The sequence below is a fragment of the Empidonax traillii genome, unplaced genomic scaffold (assembly GCF_003031625.1).
Source record: "Empidonax traillii isolate 1590-97213 ecotype Southwest subspecies unplaced genomic scaffold, ASM303162v1 scaffold40:size2234952, whole genome shotgun sequence".
Classification (NCBI taxonomy): domain Eukaryota; kingdom Metazoa; phylum Chordata; class Aves; order Passeriformes; family Tyrannidae; genus Empidonax; species Empidonax traillii.
In genome coordinates, this window is record NW_020955233.1 from 1796386 (window position 1) to 1815618 (window position 19233).

The following is a 19233-nucleotide window of genomic DNA, read 5'->3' on the forward strand; positions in this document are numbered from 1 at the left end:
TTATTTTTAGGGATATGATAAATGAGGACATGGAAAACAGAGGCTGCTGAGAAAACATTGACTCTTCCCAGACAAAATCCCTGGAATTTCAACAAATGGGGGAGCGCCTTTTCCAAATAACAAAGTGTGTGTGTGTGTGGGGGGGGGGAGGCAGGCAAGGGCAAACATGACTAGAACACATCTTCCTGGGCTGCTTTAGGACCATTATTTCTCATTTCCAAGCTGTGCTCTGTGTTCATAGCCCCACTGCTGTACCGAGAGGTGCAGGCTCTTGCCTCCAAGCCAGGATGGGCACAAACAGTGGGTCAATAAGGAAGGTTTCAGTTTGTTAGGAAAGCTGCTTCCCTGTTCTTGGATTTGTCATAGTGAGGAGGAATTGGCACAGTTATCCAGGGCTCTGAAGTACATCATGCCCTTGGTACCCAGACTGGCTGCTGGGGTGATTTCACACCTACACAATATCAGCTGAAGTTCTGTGATTGAGCCACGCAGGAATTTTACTGCACGGGTACAGCTGTGAATTTTTATGAGATTCTCCCTGTTCTGCTTGAATGAGCGTTGTGGAGGATTTAAGATGCATCTGCTATTACCAAAAGATTGTCATCTGAGTTTCCTTGAGGTACTCTGCAGAAATGCCAAGTTCTGCAGATGAGGCATGTTTCAGTCGCGCTCTTCTTGAATTTTTTTTTGCCTCAGTAATATAATGTTTGTGCTAACTGGGATAAAAAAATTTCCACAAGTGCTAAACATCTCCCATCTCAGATAAAGGTTGTCTTAGAGCATGTGAAAATATTTCTGAGTGCTCAAGCTCACATTTGATAAGTAGAATAACAAGGCACAGCTGCTTCTGCAGTGAAATTGGGAGTTTTTCCTGACAGCTTGAAATGCAGCTCTGCCTGCTTCTCTCCCTCCACCGTTATGAGTATTGGCTCAAGCTGTGTAACAACTAGGGGGATCGAATGCAGCTTGTCAGAGGCCAGCCCTTTTCTAGGGAGCTGTGCTTTTCCCTACCAGCCTCCTAAAGGAGAAATCCCATTCTGAGATTTTTGGGTGAGGTAGTTCTGTGTTGCTCCCAGCTAAAAATAAACCCCAAGAATTACAGGCTTTCAACCCATTAGCTCAGAAGAATCACTAGTGTTCTCTGTTGCATCATTTTTGGCTGGCGCTCAGTGCACAATGACAAGTATTTATTCACCTAGAAGAGGAGAGAGAAAGCTCCGCGGGTTGTGGCTGCCATGAGAGTTGGAGTGCAACTGTTTCAGCTGAGAGCGGTTATACCTTCAGCAGTGCGTAACAACCCAGAATAGTTTTTTAGGCTGAAGGAACCACATGGGGCTATTCTGCATCATGTACTAATATGGGTTTGGGGACTAAAAATAAACCGGTATTTTTAGCTGAAAAAAGTTTGCCCCGAGCTCCTGATTTTTTCCATCAGGAAGAGTCAAAATACGTGCCATGCACTGCCCTTTCTGTGTCGGCAGCAGCCGCCCCCCGGGGGGAGTCCCACGGCAGCGCATCCGCACGACTCCCCCGGGGCCGGGGAGAGCGGCCCGGCCCTGGGCTGGGCAAGGAGCGCTCGGCCCACGGCGGCTCCTCACACGGCTCCTGTGGCCTCGCAGGGCCCCGAGAGAGCTGAACGGCCCCACAGAACCCGCACAGAGGGGCCCGGCAGGGCCGGGGCCACAGCACGCTGCTGAGTGGCCGTGTGTGCGGGACGGCGGCGGGAGGGGACACAGCCACGGGCTAACAGGGCTATTCAGGCTGGAAAAGCCCTCCCAATCCATCGAGTCCACCCCTGTGTCCCATCCCCACCTTGTCCCCCAGCCCAGAGCACTGAGTGCCACATCCTGGTCCTTCCTTGGACACCTCCAGGGATGGGGACCCACCACCTCCCTGGGCAGTCCCTGCCAAGGCCTGACCACCCTCTCCAGGAAGAAATTCCTCCTGATGTCCCACCTGACCCTCCCCTGGCACAGCTGGAGGCCGTTTCCTCTCCTCCTGTCCCTGTTCCTTGGGAGCAGAGCCCGACCCACCCCCCGGCTCCCCCCTCCTGTCAGGGAGTTGCAGAGCCAGAAGGTCCCCCCGAGCCTCCTTTTCTCCAGGCTGAGCCCTCCCAGCTCCCTCAGCCGCTCCTGCTGCTCCAGCCCCTTCCCCAGCTCCGTTCCTTTCCCTGCACACGCTCCAGCCCCTCAGTGTTATTGAACGGAGGGGAGCTGGGCAGCGGTGGCGGGGGGACCCGCGGCCCGGCCATGTCCCCTCAGGGCTGTGAGGGGCGGGCCCTAGGGCTCCGCCAGGGGGCGCTGTAGGCTTGCCCCGGGGTGACGTCACGCGGGCGGGGGGCGGGGAGCGCGGCCGCTCATCCGGGTCCCGCTGTGGGGCCGGAGGGCGGGGCTTGTCGGTCACGTGACGCTGCGTGGCGGCGCACCCGCCATCTTGTGTTGTTGGGCTGAGGAGCCGCCGCGGCCGTGAGGGACTGTCCGCCCGGAGCGCAGGTACGGCCGCCCCCCGGCCCGCCCGGCCTGGCCCCCGCGCCCCGACACACCCGCCTGGCCGTTCGCTCCGCTGGGGCCCTCACCCGCCGCGGCTGCCGCAGTCCCGAGGCGCCCCGCGGCCTAACCGTGAGGCGAGGCCGCCTCGGGGGGGGCGCGCCCGGAGGGGCTCCCTGCGCTCCCCGGGGGCTCCTGCGGGCCGAGGGGGGCCGCGGCCGGTGGGCCCTGCGCTCCCCGGGGGCTCCTGCGGGCTGAGCGGGGCCGCGGCCGGCGGGCCCTGCGCTCCCCGGGGGCTCCGCGGGGCCTGTCAGGCGGCGCCGTGTTCCCTCGCACTGGCCCGGTGAACTCACCCGTCCCTGCCAGCCCACCGCGGGCAGTCCTGCTCCGGCACCGTGGCCCTGTCAGGGGGCACAGCCCGGGGAATGAGGCAGCCCCGAGCCTCCCCCGCGGGCAGCGGCGCCGGGAGCAGCCGTGACCGGCGATGTTTGACTGGAGAGGCCTTGGCAGGCCGAAGGGACCATCGATCAGCATTGTGTGCCTTTGGTATTGATCCAAGACAAGTAGTTTCAGTGTCAACAGAGCCATTTCCGCTCTTTTAGTCCTATGTGGCTGCACTTTGAAGTGGGACAAGGTGTAGACCAAAAGGAGGTGTTGCCAAGTAGTGCTTCTGGAATAAAACCCTACATTTTCCCCAGTAAGCTTCAGCTCAGCGTTCGTGGTGTGCTGCTCTTACTGTAACTCCGGCGTGTGTGCTTGCTTGGGTGGGCGGGGAAGGAACTTCTGAACTCTCATTATATTCTTCTAACTTCTCGCTGCTCCTTCTGTTTTCTTACTTCAGGAGCTGACTTGGGCAAGTTCCTGGAAAGTACGTGTAAATTTTTTTTTCCTTTTCCCATAACACTGCTGGTTGCTTTTGTTCTTAAGAAACTCTTTAATAAACACAAATTAATCTGCTGCTTTGTGAATGGAGCATTTGGTTGATGCACAGTGTGATAATTGAGAACCTTTGAAAACAAAATTGGTTGCAGTTGTCAACAGCAAAAGCTTTGTTTTGGTATTTTTAAGCTCTTCTTATTGGGTGTTGGCTGCAATAGATAATGGGAGCATTACTGCTCTGAGGTGTTGGTTTTCTTGCCATTCCCTCGGATAGGCATCGTTTGAACAGTTGGCTGGTGCTGAGGGGAAAACGGGTCCCAGTCGATCCTGGGTGTGCCAACAGAAATGCTGGAGTGCCCCTTGCCCCTTCTGCACCTGTTTTGCTCCCCAGGTTCGTGTAGTTCTACGGGTCAGCTGGTGTCAGCAGATGTATGTTGGTGTTAATTTCTCACTGAACATGTGTCTTTAAAAAAAAAAAATGAAGGGTTCAGTTTCCTGGTCAGCTGGATTAAAGAGAAGGCAGAGATTTGTCCCTGGAAGGTGGATGTCACCTCCTGTGCTGAGCCTTTGATTGCCCCTTTCAGTACTGAGTGTAAATCCTGGGGTTTAATGTTTTTAAAAGCTGCTAAGGCCCTGGATGCAGGAACATGCATGGGGCACTGTGTTTCTTTGGGGGCCTTTTCTGAATGGTTTCTTGGCCCTGTCTTTTAAAGTAAGAGCACAGAAGTAAAATGCACGGTAGTCTTGTAGCAAAGATGATTTGTTTCACAGGGTGCTTACAGAAAATTCTGATACCACAGCAAAAACTTGAACTCTTGCAGGTCCTCTTTTAATTACAGATGTTGGTCTTGAGGTAAAATATCATCAGGTGCTCCTATTAGCATTTTTTTTCTTACCTTTCTAAAACCTACAGGAAATTAAAAATATGATGTCTGCGATGATGTAAGTGGGGAAAAAAATGCTTGTAAATAGACAGTTGGGGGCTTTACAATTAATTTTTTTCCATACTGTTTTATTCCTGGATTGAGGAAAAAACTTTGTGTGTAAAAGGGGAGTATGAAGGATGTTTTGGGTGTTTCTAAGGAATTGAGACTAAGCACCACTGCATCTCTGCTAAGGCTGGTTGTCTGAATGAAATTCTATCACGAACTGGAGTTCTTTGTACCTGAATATAAGAAAAAATTTGGCAGTTTTTAATAGATCTTTAGGTATTTCATGAAAATTAAAACAACCGTGCATGTCAAAGTCACCTGGAACACCTTGTTGGGGCAGCTGACTGGCTGAAGGGCTTTGCTGGTATTGATCTGCCTGTCTGTGCTGAAAGGTCTTTGTGTTTAAACCTAGAAGGGAAACACTGGTTCACAGTAACTGGTGAAGATGACCTGGGCACCCAGCCCATGGTCTGGGCCTTCCCCTCTACCCCCTCTTTAAAGTAACTCAGGCCTCCAGCTCTTTGTTTATTAATTTATTTGAAATACTAAGAATATGAAATTCGACTCTGCCTGCTTTTGTCTGATCTTGTATGTTCAAGTAACTGTCATGTGTATGTTGTTCTTTCATTGAGGTCTTTAAAATTCTTCCTTAGGGCTTTTTAAAGTATGGTATTAAGCCTGATTCAGGAAAAAAAAATCCCTTTCCTAGCGTTTTTTCCCCTTATTTTTCTGCTTTTATTTTTTCCCCTCCCAGTGCTTCTGCTCAGATTAGTGGAGATAAACTATATTTTATTCATGATTATAGACAGAGCTAAGGGGCAGAGCAATAAAATTTCTGTTCATGGGCATAAAAGCACAGGCCTGATCTGCCTTCTCCTCTCTTGCTAGAGATCCGTTGGATGCTTTGGTAAGGAGAAACCCATCTCTTTGTTTCTGGGCAAGTGTTTCTGTTGAAAGGGACTTTTCTTTGTGTGGCTTTCTCATCGGTTTGAATTCGTGTAGTATTGGAAGTGCTAGGTGTGTGAAATGCTGCAGGGGGATGGGAACAAAGTCAGTTTTCTGCCCAGCTTAGCTGCTCCTTTTCTCTTTTGCTCTCAACTCCTGAACCTTTGTTTGGTTGCACAAATGACCTGGCTTGGAAGTGGCCAGAACTGAGAAAACTTAGCAAGTTTGCTCCAGGTGCACCTGAGCTCTGGATGGAACTGAGAAGAATGAGGTGCTTTAAGTGACAGGGTCTGTACAGCACTGGCCCTCTTGTGGTCGGTGGTAACACGTGTGTAGATAGATATAACTCCTTAGTTCACCGTGGGGATGTTTAATACCAGTATATTTTTTGTAGTGGAAAGGATGCATAGGATTTTTTTGATGCATCTGAGGCTTTTGGTGAGCATGAAATCGAAGTGTGTGTTTTCAGGAGTCAGCCTGTTCTGTAATCCTTAAAGCTTGGAATATGTAGAAGCTGGATATGCAGTCTCCAGGATTACAGAGAAAAGCAGAAGGAATACCAGGAGCTGTGTAGAGATTGTAGAGTAGGTCAATGAGAAATTTTAATGAACACTTAGAGAATTGTTTTAAAATACTGCTTTGTTGATATGCCTTTTGGATCACTTACTGTTTTTTGATTCCCTCAGCTAGTTATTAAAACTGCATTATCACTTTCTTTCCTTTTGACCATATGTTTAAAAAAATCTAGAAAAATCCCCCTCAGCATTTCACACTTGATGTGGCTTTAACAGTGGCTCTTGCATATGTAGTTTGGCATTATGAAGAGATAAACAAGCTTACATATAACATATTACAAGAATCGGCTAGAAAAATATGTTGGTATTGTTAACTAGCTGTTCTGGTGAAAGAAAGCATGATGCGTTGCCCTTTGGGAGGGTAGTGTTTGCTTAGGGGAACTCTGTCCTTTTTATTCAGTAGAGAAATACTTGTTACAAGTCATCACAATGAAACACTTAAAAAAAATCTTCTTCTGTCACTGACAACAAACTTGGCGTCCTGTGGATGGTGTTTTGTGATAAAGATACTGTGTGAGGGGGGGATTCAGAGGCTGTGGATGCCCATGGGTAGGTCAGTTTGGGTAAAAGCAGATGTGATCTGTGTGTGGTGGTGGGTCAATTCAGACTGGAAGGAGCAAAAGGAGAAAATGTGCTTTGGGCACTAAGGAGATGACTTGGGATGAAATTCTGTGAGGATGGACAGAGAGCTGAACTCACGAACCTTCAGCCTCAGTAGAATGCTGTGTGGCGAGGAGTTGGCGTGAGTGGCAAGTGATGGGAGGTAGAAATGATTTTTTTTGAGCCATATTTGTCAGAATCTGAGGATGGTTTAGCTGGAAGAGCCTTGGTGGTTGTCTGCCCCAGCCTCCTGCTCAAAGCAGGGTTGACGTCAGTGTTAGACTGTGTGTGATGGAAAGTGAGTGGGGCTGATCATGGAAGTAGCATATGGCAAGGTTTTTAAGTAAAGGCATCTCATAACTTGATTTAATAAATTAGAGACCTAGTTCAACTACCATTAAAGCCAGTGGAAGCTTTTACAATAGGCTTAGTTAATGCTGAATCATCTGTATATGTAATTTTCTCTGTTGCACTAAGCTTTAAGAGTACTAAGGCAGGACCAGACATCACAAATCGATTTTAAAAGATATGGTTCTTACATCCAAACAAGTGACTATCTTCAGCAATATTAACATGAAGAGAAGAGAATTGTTAAGCTATTAAAAAGTGTTACAGTTCGTACATAGTAACAAGTTACCTTGTGCCTTCCTGGCTGACCAAGATATGCAGGGTGATACACATTGTAATTCTTTGTCAGGACCCTTTCTCAGACACAGTGTTGAATGTTTCCTGAGGTGCAGGAGTACAGTCTCAGAACTGCAGAGTAGGAAACCTTAAGAAGGCGTGGGGGGAGAGAATTTCCACAAAGCCCAAAGAAGCTGCTTTATGTCAGTGACAGGTAAAACAAAGCCCCAAGCCCCCACGAGAAGCTAGATTTGTTAATTCAGTGAGTGTTTTCAGTGAGTGTCGTCTGAAGCTGTGTTCTTCCACCCTGAATGTATGGGTGGGCTGTATGATGTGTGTGAGGAGTGGGAGGGGTGCTGCAGCACCTCTGCGTGTGTAGCTGGGGGTGCATTCGCACTGTCTGGCTGCTGATCTTGTTGGGGAGCAGGCAGGCAGACCAGGCATCCTGATCCCTAATATCTTGTGGAATGGCACAGACTAAATATTACTAAAATTATTATTATAAATACTACTAAAACTACCAGCAAGTTTTGGATGCACAAGGTACACAGATGTGGAAGTGATTTTTTTCAGCTGGAAAATGAGCGCTGGCAGCATTTTGGGATAGGATTTGGAAGGAGAAGTGTTTGTGTTTCAGCCAGTGGCAAGGCCAAGGGTGTGGTTCCCTGACTTTGCTTGGAGCTTAATCGCTGGTGTCTGTGTTTGGCTGGAGACTGGGAATGAAGGTGGAGGTCACGCTGCTTTCTGGGGAGACCAGGAAAAGCGTTCCCAGCTGTCCGTGTGCAGGTAGAGCAAGGAGAGGATAGCTCCCAACCTGCCACCAGCTCACAGCAGGAGGTAGGAAAGGGGGGAAAAAGAGATGTTACTTAATGTTTTTATTTGTTGGTTAGGTGTGTGCGTCTCCTGAGTCTCTCGTGTCACCCTCTCCCAGAGGGGACCCACAGCCCACCTGTGTTTGTTACCCTTGGCTGGAGTTCAGTGTTTTGGGAGCGGCAGAGCTCCATGGAGCTTTGGATGGATCTTTGTGGAGGGGCAGCTTGGAGCTGCCGTTTGAGGGAGTCACGGGCCATCTTTGACCAGAAACTGCTGAGATAAAACACTTTTGCAATGGTTTGAGACAGGAAGGATATAAGACTTGAGGAGATCTAAAAACGTAAGAATAATAATAGAGGTGTAGTTTCTGGAGAAGTGAATGGTTTGGACGCTGTTTGTTCTCTTAGGAAAAACAAAAACTTGATGTATGGGCAGATAGGCCTTGGAAAATTCACTGCCTTTATCAAGGAATAAGGTTGGGCAAGCCAGAGGAGACTCCTGTGACTTGTCTGGCATCTTGTGTAATGTGACTAATGGATTTTTTTTCCTGACTAATTTTCTGTTTAAAGTAGAACATACCTTTTAGAAAATCATTTAGTGTTGACCTGAAAACAACTCACTCTGCTGTTTATCCCCACGTCTTGCTTCAGTCCCTTCACTGAATAAACTTGAGTCTTCAGCTGTTTAACTTGCATGATCATTTACAGACTGAGCAAAATACTTATTTTTTTTTTCCTCAAAGCTTAATAAATGGAGCTTTAGTGTGGTGTTGGTGTTTCTTCTTCTCACTGTAAGGCATATCTGTCACATTCTATCAATTTTTGAACTCCTGATTTGTCAGCTTTTTTGCCTCTTACAACAGAGCAGGACACAATATCCCTTCAGTGACACAATGTGGTGTGTATTTACTCTGTATTTCCTTATTCCTGTGTTTCCTGTTAGCTCTTCTAGTCAGTTTTGTACCATGTGCTTCTTTTCAGCTGATTAATGTCATAAATCTCAGCTTGGTTTCAGGACTGTGTTTTTCCAGAATAGTCCTGCATTAGTTGCGTATCACCTGTGTTTTCTGCTAGTGACTCTCCTGACTTGGCCTTATTCAGTGCAACCTGCTGTACTGGCCTGAGTTGAATAATTCATCGTGGCACCACTGATGACGTGTCATTTCCATTCTTTACCATAGCCACGTTTTCATCCTGAAGTTTTAGTAGTTTTGTAGGCCAGTACTGCAGACTCTGCAGAAGCAGGAGAAAGCTTTTTAACTTTTGCTTAGCTTTGTGAATTTTATTCCTTTTGAAAAAGGGTGGCTGTATGTTTTTTGGAAGAGAGGATTAAAAGAAAAAGTATGTTGTGATGATTTGAGACCTTTTGTGTGGTTCTGAATGATCTTGTCCTTTTAGAGTTCTGCTGAATGGAAGTGTCCTGCTGAAGTTAAAATTTATTTCCCCTGCTTGCTGGAGCAATGAAATTTCTACCCTTACAAAAGTATATTTTGATTGACTGCCTTCCATAAATCCATGTTGCCTGACCATAATTATGCCAGTGTCCTTTAATCAGTGCTGTCTGCTTCAGCCAGTGATTAATATCAGACAGGCAGGTAGGGTGGCCACCTGAGTCATCCTGTTTACCACTGTGCTTAAAAAGTGGCTTGCTTGCACACAGTTATGGATCTTCTTTAATATTTCAGGAATTAGAGAAAATCAGTATTAATTATTCAGTCAACCTGTTAATTTTTTTTAAAACACAGCTGCTGGCACTGACATCAGCCAGCTCTAGTAGCTGCCTGTGGAATGTTTTCTTGCTTGGGGAAGGTGAGGTTTTATCATCTTGCTGTAATGTTGCTGTTGCATGGTGGAGCACTGCTGTTAAATTCCTGTCCCATCTTTATTTAGGGAGAACCCAATTCCTTGCATTAAACCTGCTCTTGTGTTCTTTGGTTCTCAAAGTTTCAGCTGATTTCTAAGTTTAAAAGACTGTTTCAAACCTACAGTAGCAACAGAACTACCTTGGAAGGAAAGGATATTTTTCTTCCTAAACACCTCTGATCAAAGAGGAGACAATTTCAAAATAAAATAGCTGTGTATAGGAAGGATCAGTGGTATGCTTTTTTTTCTCAAGATCTAGATTTCCAAAGTTAATAAAGACCCTAAGCACACAGCAGCCCCAAAGCTATAAATTGCAGTGACAGTCCAAATCTTTAATTTTTTTTTTTTTGTCTGTAGGAAAGATTAAATGGGCAGAGCTGAATGCAGCCACTGCCTAGACTCAGCTTGGAATGCTGTGAATCAGTGTTTCTCTATCTGGAGCAGCAGAGCAGACAGATTGCCAAGTGGTGCAAGCTGACAGAATTCTGTAATGGAAATGGAGGAGTTTAACATTGCCTGAAAATCTTAACTCTGCTGCCTGCCAGTAAGGGATAAACCTTCAAATGGCTTTTTTGTGTATATTCTGCAGTTGAGCAAGGTCTGGTACAACATGGTAGTTTAGGTCTTCCAGAGTCTCTGAAAACAGCTTTTGCTTGGATATTTATTACTAGCTCTGTGTTTTAAAATGCCAGAGCTTGTGGGCAAAGTGTGCCATAGTAATTACAGACCTCTGATTGAAGCATCTTCTGCATTTTAGTGCACAAATCTGGCCGGTAGAATCAAGTTGCAACTTGTGTCTCTAGCAGATGTTTCTGAGAGCTTTAATAGATTTGTCAGGTACTAAGTAGCAAGCTTGAGAAGTAATGTCAAAACCTGCAAGCTTGGTAAAGTAACCATTTTACCTGCAGTGAACCCATGAAAGGAGTGTTGCTGATAGCAACTTGTGCATCTATGATATTACCTGGTAATTGTGAGTGAAAGCCATTTAAGGGCTTAATGTTATTGGATTACATTTTGTGTCTGCTGGGAGGATGGACTTCTGATTTTCAAAGTGCTGAGCAGCTGACAAAATAAAAGGGTGTTTTTTCTCTTGCTAGTCCACAGGTTGATGGTGGGGTTGGTGTTACTTCTTCTCTTTTCAGCCCTGCATGTTGACAGCAGGTATCACCCCAGGAAAATGGGGTCCCAGTTCAGTTTATGAAGCAATTCCATCTTTCCCCAAATACGCAGGAAAACTGCAGCCTTTTGTAGGGTTGCACTGGCACCTTGATTAAGGATTGAGCTGATTTGTAGAAAACTTTGGAGAAAATGTTCCTCTTGGGTGGACTGGTGGGAAGTGCTGGGCAGCCTTCTTGGCCAAGCAGAGCTGTTACCTGGCCAGGATCAAAGCAGTGCCTCAGTGTCTCGCTTCAGCTCGAGTCTGTGCTCTGCCCAGATCACATCTGTGGCTTGGGGATTGCTCCACTCAGAGCCATTTGTCTGTAGAAATCCCTGATTCACAAAGCCAGCAGTTCAGAAAGGGGCTTTTCCTTCATCGAATTTTATCGAGGGGGAAACGTTACTTATGTTATTTTTGCAATTTGCAAATATATGTTATTTTTGCAATCCTTGATTAAAAAGGAGGCAGCATTGATAAAAAAAGACCAAAATCAACATTTCAATTATTAATACTGAAGTTTAAAGTGTAAGAAAATGATCTAGATGATAAAGATGTGATAAATTCAGGCCTTTTCCTCGGCCAAAATGGCTAATCATTCATTCCCTTACCTTAATTTCTCCTTTTTCTTGCTCCACCCTGACTCTTTGCTCTCGTGAAGGGAGTGCTGCCTGGTCCACCCCGACTGGCCTTTCCAGTTGGTGCAGCTTCTGCTCTGCACCAGCCAGGTGTGTTGAGCAGTCCCTGTGGAGGTTCCTCTCTGCTCTGGCTTCATGCTCTGCGCTTTTCCCTGCTCTGGAAACCAGGAGAAGCAGCACATGGTTCCTGCTTTCCCTGTCTCAGTGTATTCCTGCTGTCTTAGCTTTCCTGAGTCTTTTCCCTGCTCTCTGCCCTCCTCTTCCTCCCAGCTCATTGCCCATTTCCAGAGTGCCTCTTTTCCAGTGGTTTTTTCTCAGCTTTGCCTGTAATTTCTTTTTCATATGTGTTTTATTTCTGGGTAATGTTGCCTATTAAATTCACCTGTTAAACCTCTTCAAATTATCTACACATCTGTGTTTTATTCTGTTTGGGGCTTTTTGGGAGGCCTGTTCAGCTACAGTTTCACTCACTTAGAGGTGTCTCATTTCAAAACCTGCACAGTCAGAACCTGCAGGGAGGAAGAAACATCCCTCAGTGCAATACAGGAGGAGGAAGCCAGCAAAGAGTTCTCCAAATGAAGTGTGGCCAAAGTGAGGGTCAGGGAAAACTATTTTGCAGCTCACTGGGATGATACTGGAAGGCTTTGACTTTGAGTATTCCTGGAGGTACTCAAGTGCTCAGGAGTCTGGCAGAGAAGGATAACACAGCATCCTCGGGTTTTGGGGAAACGAATGCAGAGGCTGAAGAGGGTGGGGCCCAGTGGGTCCAACCCCAGTAAAGAGCTCAGTTCTTACTGGTTTTTGGTGCTTTGTCCTTGTATCTGATGCTTTTCAGCTGTGTTTTCATGGCAGTGTAACATTCAGTGCCAGCCTTTTTGGTATTGCTTTTACTAAGCTAGCTTTGATGTTAGGAGCTAAAGATCCCAGATTCCCTGGTGATGATCCTGGGTTGATCTGGAAACTCTCCACCCCTCCAACAGTGGGATTACAGGCATTGCAGGAAGTGGAGGGGCAGAGCAAGGAGTTGTTTCAGAGGCTTGTCTCTGCTGGAGTGTGCATGATGGTTCGCTTCAACTGACCTGCAATATCTTCACAAGTGGCTGCTCTGTCTCCTTTGGGTACCTCACCCTGTATTTTGATTCAAATAATAATAAGTGACACACAATGACTGTTGTAATGAGCTGTCGCTTGCTTCAAAAAGGCAACTCAAATCAGACCAAAGTCATCTCAAACTGGGCCTGTGAGAATAGCTGGGTATTTCTGTATTAGCTTTTGATACAGGTAGTGGGGAAAATTCCATTTCATTATATAGGGTTATTGTGAAAATAAAAATACTAAGATTTGTATATAAATTACATTGTATACGGAAAAAAATGGGTATGCCACGTAGTAAAAATCCATAAGCCAAATGTTGGTTGGTAGGCTTAGGCTGCAGTGAGTTTTATAACTATTTGTAATCTTATGCCCAAAAGATTTGGGTAAAATCTGTTCCAGTGGTTTTAGCATGTTTGGTTTGTCATTTCCTAACTTTGAGGGCCTGATTTATTTTCTTTCACTTTAGTATCATTACTTCTGTAACATGTGTATAAGAAAAAAAGCTTTCCTTTGTTTGGTTTTGTCTTGTTTTCTTCGGTAACTACTACCCTTTCCACCTCCCCGCATTTTGTTGTTCTTTGCCATCACCTTCTCCTGCAAAGCCCAGACCAACTGGTTATTTAGAAGAAGCTGGTTATTTAGTCCCTGGGTCTAGTTTGGAATAGGGTTCTGATCCAACAGAGTTCCCTCCCTGTCGTCTGTCTGGATGGGTTCTTCAACTCTGATCAAGCAGTGTCTGTAGGTAATGCTTCAAATCCTTTTTTCTTTGGGCTTTGCCTCTACTCTGTTTGATTTTTCAAGAGCCAAGCCTCCTTCCTCTGCAGATGTGGAGTTTGCTGATGCTGGAAGGAAAGAGGGGCTGTATTTGTGGCTGCAGAAGACACTTCTCTAGAGCTGCCTGGGCTGTGCTTGGCTCTGACAGACAAGACTTCCCTTAGTCTTGTCCCTTCCCTCCTGTGTGGCTTTGCCTGCTCTTGTCCTGGGGGAACATACCTGTGCTATGTCTGCAGGACCTGGGCTATTGGGAATGAAAGTAGCTCAAGTCTTAAGTTAGGCTTTTTTTTTTTTTTGCCTAATAAAACTAAGAATGAGAGAAATACTGTCATTTGCCTGCAGATTTTTGGAGGATGTCATAGCGTTGGATGTGCTCAGTCTTTAGAAGGCTTATTTTTCAAGAATGAGCAGTGGAAATTTCTTGAATACTCTGCCACTCAGCTGGCAAATCTGTCTTGCTGTAATTCTAGTAGGTTTTTATCCTCTTGTAATTGTCAGGAAGCAGCAATTCTGTTAATTAAGCATTACTGTTCTTACAGAAGGGGATTATGCATCAAGTTCTCAGTGTTTGTACAAATTGTTTCCTCAGACACACTGATCCGGAGTTCTGTTTGAGCTGTAAAAGAGGGATTTGGGGAAGAGATCTTGATGCAGTTGCTCCTATATTAGTAAATTAATTATACTGGAGAATGAAATGGATTCTAAAAAAAAAAATTTCCATGTCAATTTTTTTTTACTTCTTTGCATGACCAGATGTGCTTTGTATTGTGAATTAATTTCTGAAGGACTATATCAATTCAACTATTTTCATGGCAAACACTTTTATTTTTCAGGTTCACGCTTTTTAAAAAAGAGGAATAGAACAGGAAAAAAAAATGGCAGCAGAAACTCAGACACTTAACTTTGGGCCTGAATGGTAAGTTTTGTCTGTTTTGTGAGACTCCAGAACCTTGTCTGAAATGAACTTCTGTCCTTTGAAACAGAACTGATTATAAGACTGAATGGGATAAAATGTGTTTGTTGGTCCATCCTGTTTCACCTGGCATTGGAAGCAATACTGTAAGATTAGTCTTCACTTTGTGAAGTGGCACGGTGTGTGGAATGAGTTGGGTTTCATGATGTGTTAAGGCATAATATTTACATTGCTACCACGTATTTGAGGGAGCAATAATGTTTATGATCTCAGAGGTGTGCACAGAGTAACTGAGGATGTGCTTGTTTGGTCTTTCCATGTTAATAAGAAAGTTCTTAAACTCTGCTCCTTGGACTTAAATTTGTAGCTAAGCAAGGTTGTTCTTTTTCCACTGTTCAAAAAACCCAAGTCTGTATGGAATATGATGAAAGCGAGTTGCATGCCATAGTATCTGCGTGTGTGCACTGAAAGTGTCAGGGAAAATGAGCTGCTGTGTTAAAGGGAATCCCTGATGTCGTATCATTTTGTCGGCTGACGTGCACTGTCCTGGTTTTTGTTAAGGAATGATTGCACAGGTGTGATTATTCGGTACTTGTTCCAGTCTCCTGGTGAAGTGTTGGTGGCTTCAGTTACAAACAAGACTTATGGGTGGTGTGGTTTCTGAAGAGGGATGTGATCCTGGGGGAGTGGAGTGGGTCTGGGAAAAAAAAATGCTGCACAGCATGTGGTGAGACTTACTGGAATGACATCCTCACTGCTGCTGCCACACTGCCCTGCACAGGGCACAGAAATGGGAGAGCCTTCAGCCAAGAAGGAAGAGGTGATTTGTGGGCTGGGAAACAATGAGAGCTCAGTCTATTCTGTTAGATGGAAAGAAGGGTAAAGAATGACTCCATCACTGTCTATAAATACACCCACCAGGAAGATATGTTATACTGGAGTGCTCTTCTGTGTAAGAGACAGACATGATTAGATCCTTGATGGATGGAAGCCAAAGTTATATTAAAAAGAAGGGGGAAGACAGCTCTAAAAAAAGCACATTTTAACAGTAGCTTGATTGCTGTGTCATAGTGAGGGGACTTCAGTCTCCATTTAGTTTAAAAACCAGATCAGATTGTGTATGGGATATGTATTCTGCTGGAGTGAGTTACTAGATTTTTACAGGAATTATGGGATATAAGATTTATAACTATTCCTCTGGGTTGCGGTGCAGTTGTGTCTGTCACGTAAGCTGCTGTATCACTTACCAGTGAAACTCTGGGCCACGTTTGATCTGCACTGGGGTTGAACATTGCTCTGAGCCATCTAATCCTCGGAATAATTCTTCCCCAGGCATGTTTTGTTTGGAAGTGGTGTGTAAAGGACCTGCCACGGGGTGGCACCAAACTAAAAAAATAAGATTAACATTTGACTTGCAAATTGCTTTTTCCTTTCTGCTTAAAGAACAATAAAACAAATCAAAGCATGCTTCAATAATTAGGTGAAAGGTCTCTGAATCACTGTTACCTGCCTTTCCATGGATTTCTCAGTTGTTGAGAAGAGGTTTTATTGTTTACTTGTCTAAGATGCACATTAAGGAAAATGTAGGAAAATGGTTGGGGTTCTGGTTCTTGACACGTACATCCTCAAAAAAATAAACGTTCCTAAAAATACAGAACATTTGGGTGGTTGAGGAAGTGACTGTATAAAATGAGATTATTGCACCTGCAGAGGGGGAATCACATACAATGGTAAGATGTTACCTGCAATAAGTTGAGTAACTTGCCTGTATGGGATGGGAGCAAATGTAACAGCATATTGATGTGTTACTCTAAGTTAGACTGCTGCTTGAAATGTCTCTGAAATAGTGACACTATATTTTGTACATCTTTTTTATTGATACCCTAAGCTACGTGATATACACACTATATAAAAAAAAAAGCCATTAATTTTAATTTCTGGAAAAGGGATTTGTAGTAAAGAAGCATTCCAGAGACACAAGAAGAAACCCATTGTAAAATTTACCGTGCTGTACTGTTAAACTTTGCCAAACAGCTGAATGAACTCGTGGTTAGTGTTTGCTGCACCACCCTCAGCATGGTAAGAATTTTTCTTGTCCAGAAGAAGCTGTTGCCATGAGTATCTGTGGAAGATGTGTGGGGGCACAGTGGGGGCACCCACTCAGTCAGTCCATGTCTCTTTGCAGGCTGCGAGCCCTGTCCAGCGGTGGGAGCGTGACATCCCCTCCGCTGTCTCCGGCCCTGCCCAAGTACAAACTAGCAGACTATCGCTACGGGAGAGAAGAAATGCTGGCACTTTTTCTAAAGGATAACAAGGTGAGCAGGAAGGGGAGGAAGGCCTGGTGTGTGTGTTCCTAATGAGCCCTGAGATTGGGAATACTGATTTGTATTTCGTGATTGTGGACAGAGAAATGATGTGTTCCTTGGCATCCCAGACTGAAAAGGTCTGATTTGGGGGTGGGGCGGTGGGGTGTGTAGTTATTTGATCCCACTCTTACTGCATTCATTATGTTTGATTTTTTCTTTGCCTCTTTAGGGGCAACTTCCTGTGCCCCGAAGAACAAAAAATCTGATTGCCATATTCAGTCCCACTGCCACAGATGACTGAGGGTTAAAGCCTCCTTGCAGCTGTGCACATTTGCTTGCCTCAGTAGGATGTTATTTATGTAGTGCATCATAGTTATTTGGTTCAGCTACAAAGTCAGGCAATAAATCATGTTAGCAAATCATCTGAAAACTGCAATGAATCTGCATTTATCCCAAATTAAGGCAGTTCGTTTCAGCAGGTAACTGGCCCAATGAGAGCAGTCCTCAGGTAGTTCCCTTCTCTGGGAATCAGGACAAAAATACAATTAGGCACATGGGATGCATAAGGACAACGTAGAAAGTTGAAAACTTCCTCCTGGTTTCATTTCAAACAAGGCTTTCGGTGGTGTAAAAGATGATGTAAAATTTCAGAGGTCCTTTCTCACCTTCTGCATTTGTAAACCTTGGGTTTTCCTGCAGCTGGTGACAGAGGCTGGTTTATTGCTGCAGCAGCACAAAGTGCCTTGGAAATCTCAATCCTTCCAGGAGTCTCACCCTCAAGTGAGGGAGGGGCTGCAAGAAATGATGTCGGGTTGTGGCCTGAGCTTGGCACAGACCTGTGCACACCCAGCTCCGTGTTCTTGCCCTGCCATGGCTGTGCTGACACTCCCACAGCGCTGGGAGCCCTGTGCTGCTCCCCCAGGGATCCTGAGTCTGTGAAGTGTGTTTAGTGAAAGCCCTGCTCTGACATGCAGGACTGTGGTGCTCTGCTTTGGGCAGCTGTGATTTCAGCCTTGGTGCTGTGCTGGAAGAAGCCAGCCAGCCAGAGGCCATTGCTGTGTGCTGAGCAGGTGCTGCTGAGGCCTCTGCAGCTGGGACTGATTGAGAACAACCTTGGAATGTCCCGTGTTACAGGAAGTTCTCCCGTCCTCAGGAGTGGTCCAAAAGAAGATTTTCTCCCTGTGTGTTTGCCAGAAAGGCATTATCATTAGACTGTGTCTTGCTTTTGATACCCAGGTGTTTCCAGGGGGCTGAGAAATTCTAGTTATCTTGACAGTGGTGCTACTTAACTACTCAGGGCAATGTTTTTAAGCTGTGTCTTGTACCCTGTCCTTTTTCACTGGGTCATCTTCAAGCTTTGCTGGCTGAAGATGAGGCAAAATTGCTTTTCTGATTAAAAGATACACTGATAGAAAGCAGGAGAGCTTCTGCTAGCATGTACCCAAATGAAAATATAAAAAGTCTTTAGTATTATGAACTAAATATTTTTGAAACAGATTTGTGTTGGCATAATTAGACCTCACTTGGCTGTAATTGCAGCTTCTTGTCCAGATTCTCAAGGTCACATCTGCTGATGGAGCTTCTGATTCAAAATTAGTGTTAAAATTTATTTTGATTTAAATCATCAGTGTTCTCCAACTAATGTATACATATAGTTTTGTTTTACTTGGGTTTTTTATTTGTGGCTTTTTACTCTCCTTATTGGTTGTAAATTGGAATTGCTGACTTAAAATCAAATACAACCTTTGTGCTGTGTGTGGTAGTTTTGCTGAACAGAAGTCTGGCTGTAAAGTGCATTGGAGTTAACGCAATAGTTTTTAATTTACCAGATGAAATTTCACTTGGTTCAGGTTTGAGCTGCAGTGCTGTGTAAATTTGTATTCTGATGTCTGGGATCTTGTGTGGGGGGGTTCTCTGGAAATCTATAAAGATTTTTTTTCTGGGGGTGGTAGATTTGCAGGTACACCCAGCCCTGGTAAATGTCCTGGGAAGTACTAGTGGATGGACACTGAGTTGGCAGCATAACATTTTTGGTGAATCAACGTCTGTGGCATTATCCCTGAAGTGGAAATACTTGGATATAATAGAATGCTCTTTTCCTTTCATACAGATACCTTCAGACCTTCTGGATAAGGAGTTTCTGCCTATTTTACAAGAGGAGCCCCTGCCACCACTGGCACTTGTACCTTTTACAGAAGAAGAACAGGTTGGTATCTTTTTTTTTTAAATGTTAAATCTTTAGATTGTCAGTAGTGAAGACAAAATGAAGAGTATACTTCCATTAAGCAAAACCATAAAATTTGAGATTTGGAGAATTTGGAGAAAGAAATTATGAAAGCATTCTGTGTCAGCATGAAGTTTAAATTCTGTTCATACTCAATTGTTGTCTTAAATTTGAACGGATGTTTTGTCATACAGTATTCTGTGGACATCAGACAGCTTGTTAAATCCAGGATCACCATCTGGGAAATTTTACCTGGTTTTTGAGTTTGCACCATTTTTATATCAGTAAAATTTCCTCCAGGTTTTAGACCGTCTTTTGTAATCATAGAGTCCTACAAGTGTCTGAGTTGTGTAGCTTCAGTTTTGTGCTCTTTGGAGAGCTGTTGAACTTATTTGACTGTTAGCATTTCTT

At 44.8% G+C, this 19233-nt stretch overlaps 1 protein-coding gene across 11 annotated transcripts in view; it reads left to right on the forward strand.

Moving 5' to 3' along the window:
* Positions 1-2380: 2380 nt before the first annotated feature.
* The window catches only part of GIGYF2 (GRB10 interacting GYF protein 2), a 70831-nt gene continuing 53978 nt past the window's right edge, over positions 2381-19233 (forward strand). For 10 of the 11 annotated variants that reach the window (XM_027878336.1, XM_027878338.1, XM_027878341.1 and 7 more), the window contains exons 1-4: positions 2381-2492; positions 14213-14295; positions 16478-16607; positions 18709-18804. In XM_027878336.1, the coding sequence (XP_027734137.1) occupies positions 14255-14295; positions 16478-16607; positions 18709-18804 (267 nt within the window). In that variant the 5' untranslated portion in view covers positions 2381-2492; positions 14213-14254. Of the gene's footprint in view, positions 2493-3327; positions 3355-14212; positions 14296-16477; positions 16608-18708; positions 18805-19233 lie in introns of all 11 variants that reach the window. The other variant, XM_027878337.1, reaches the window with a different exon arrangement.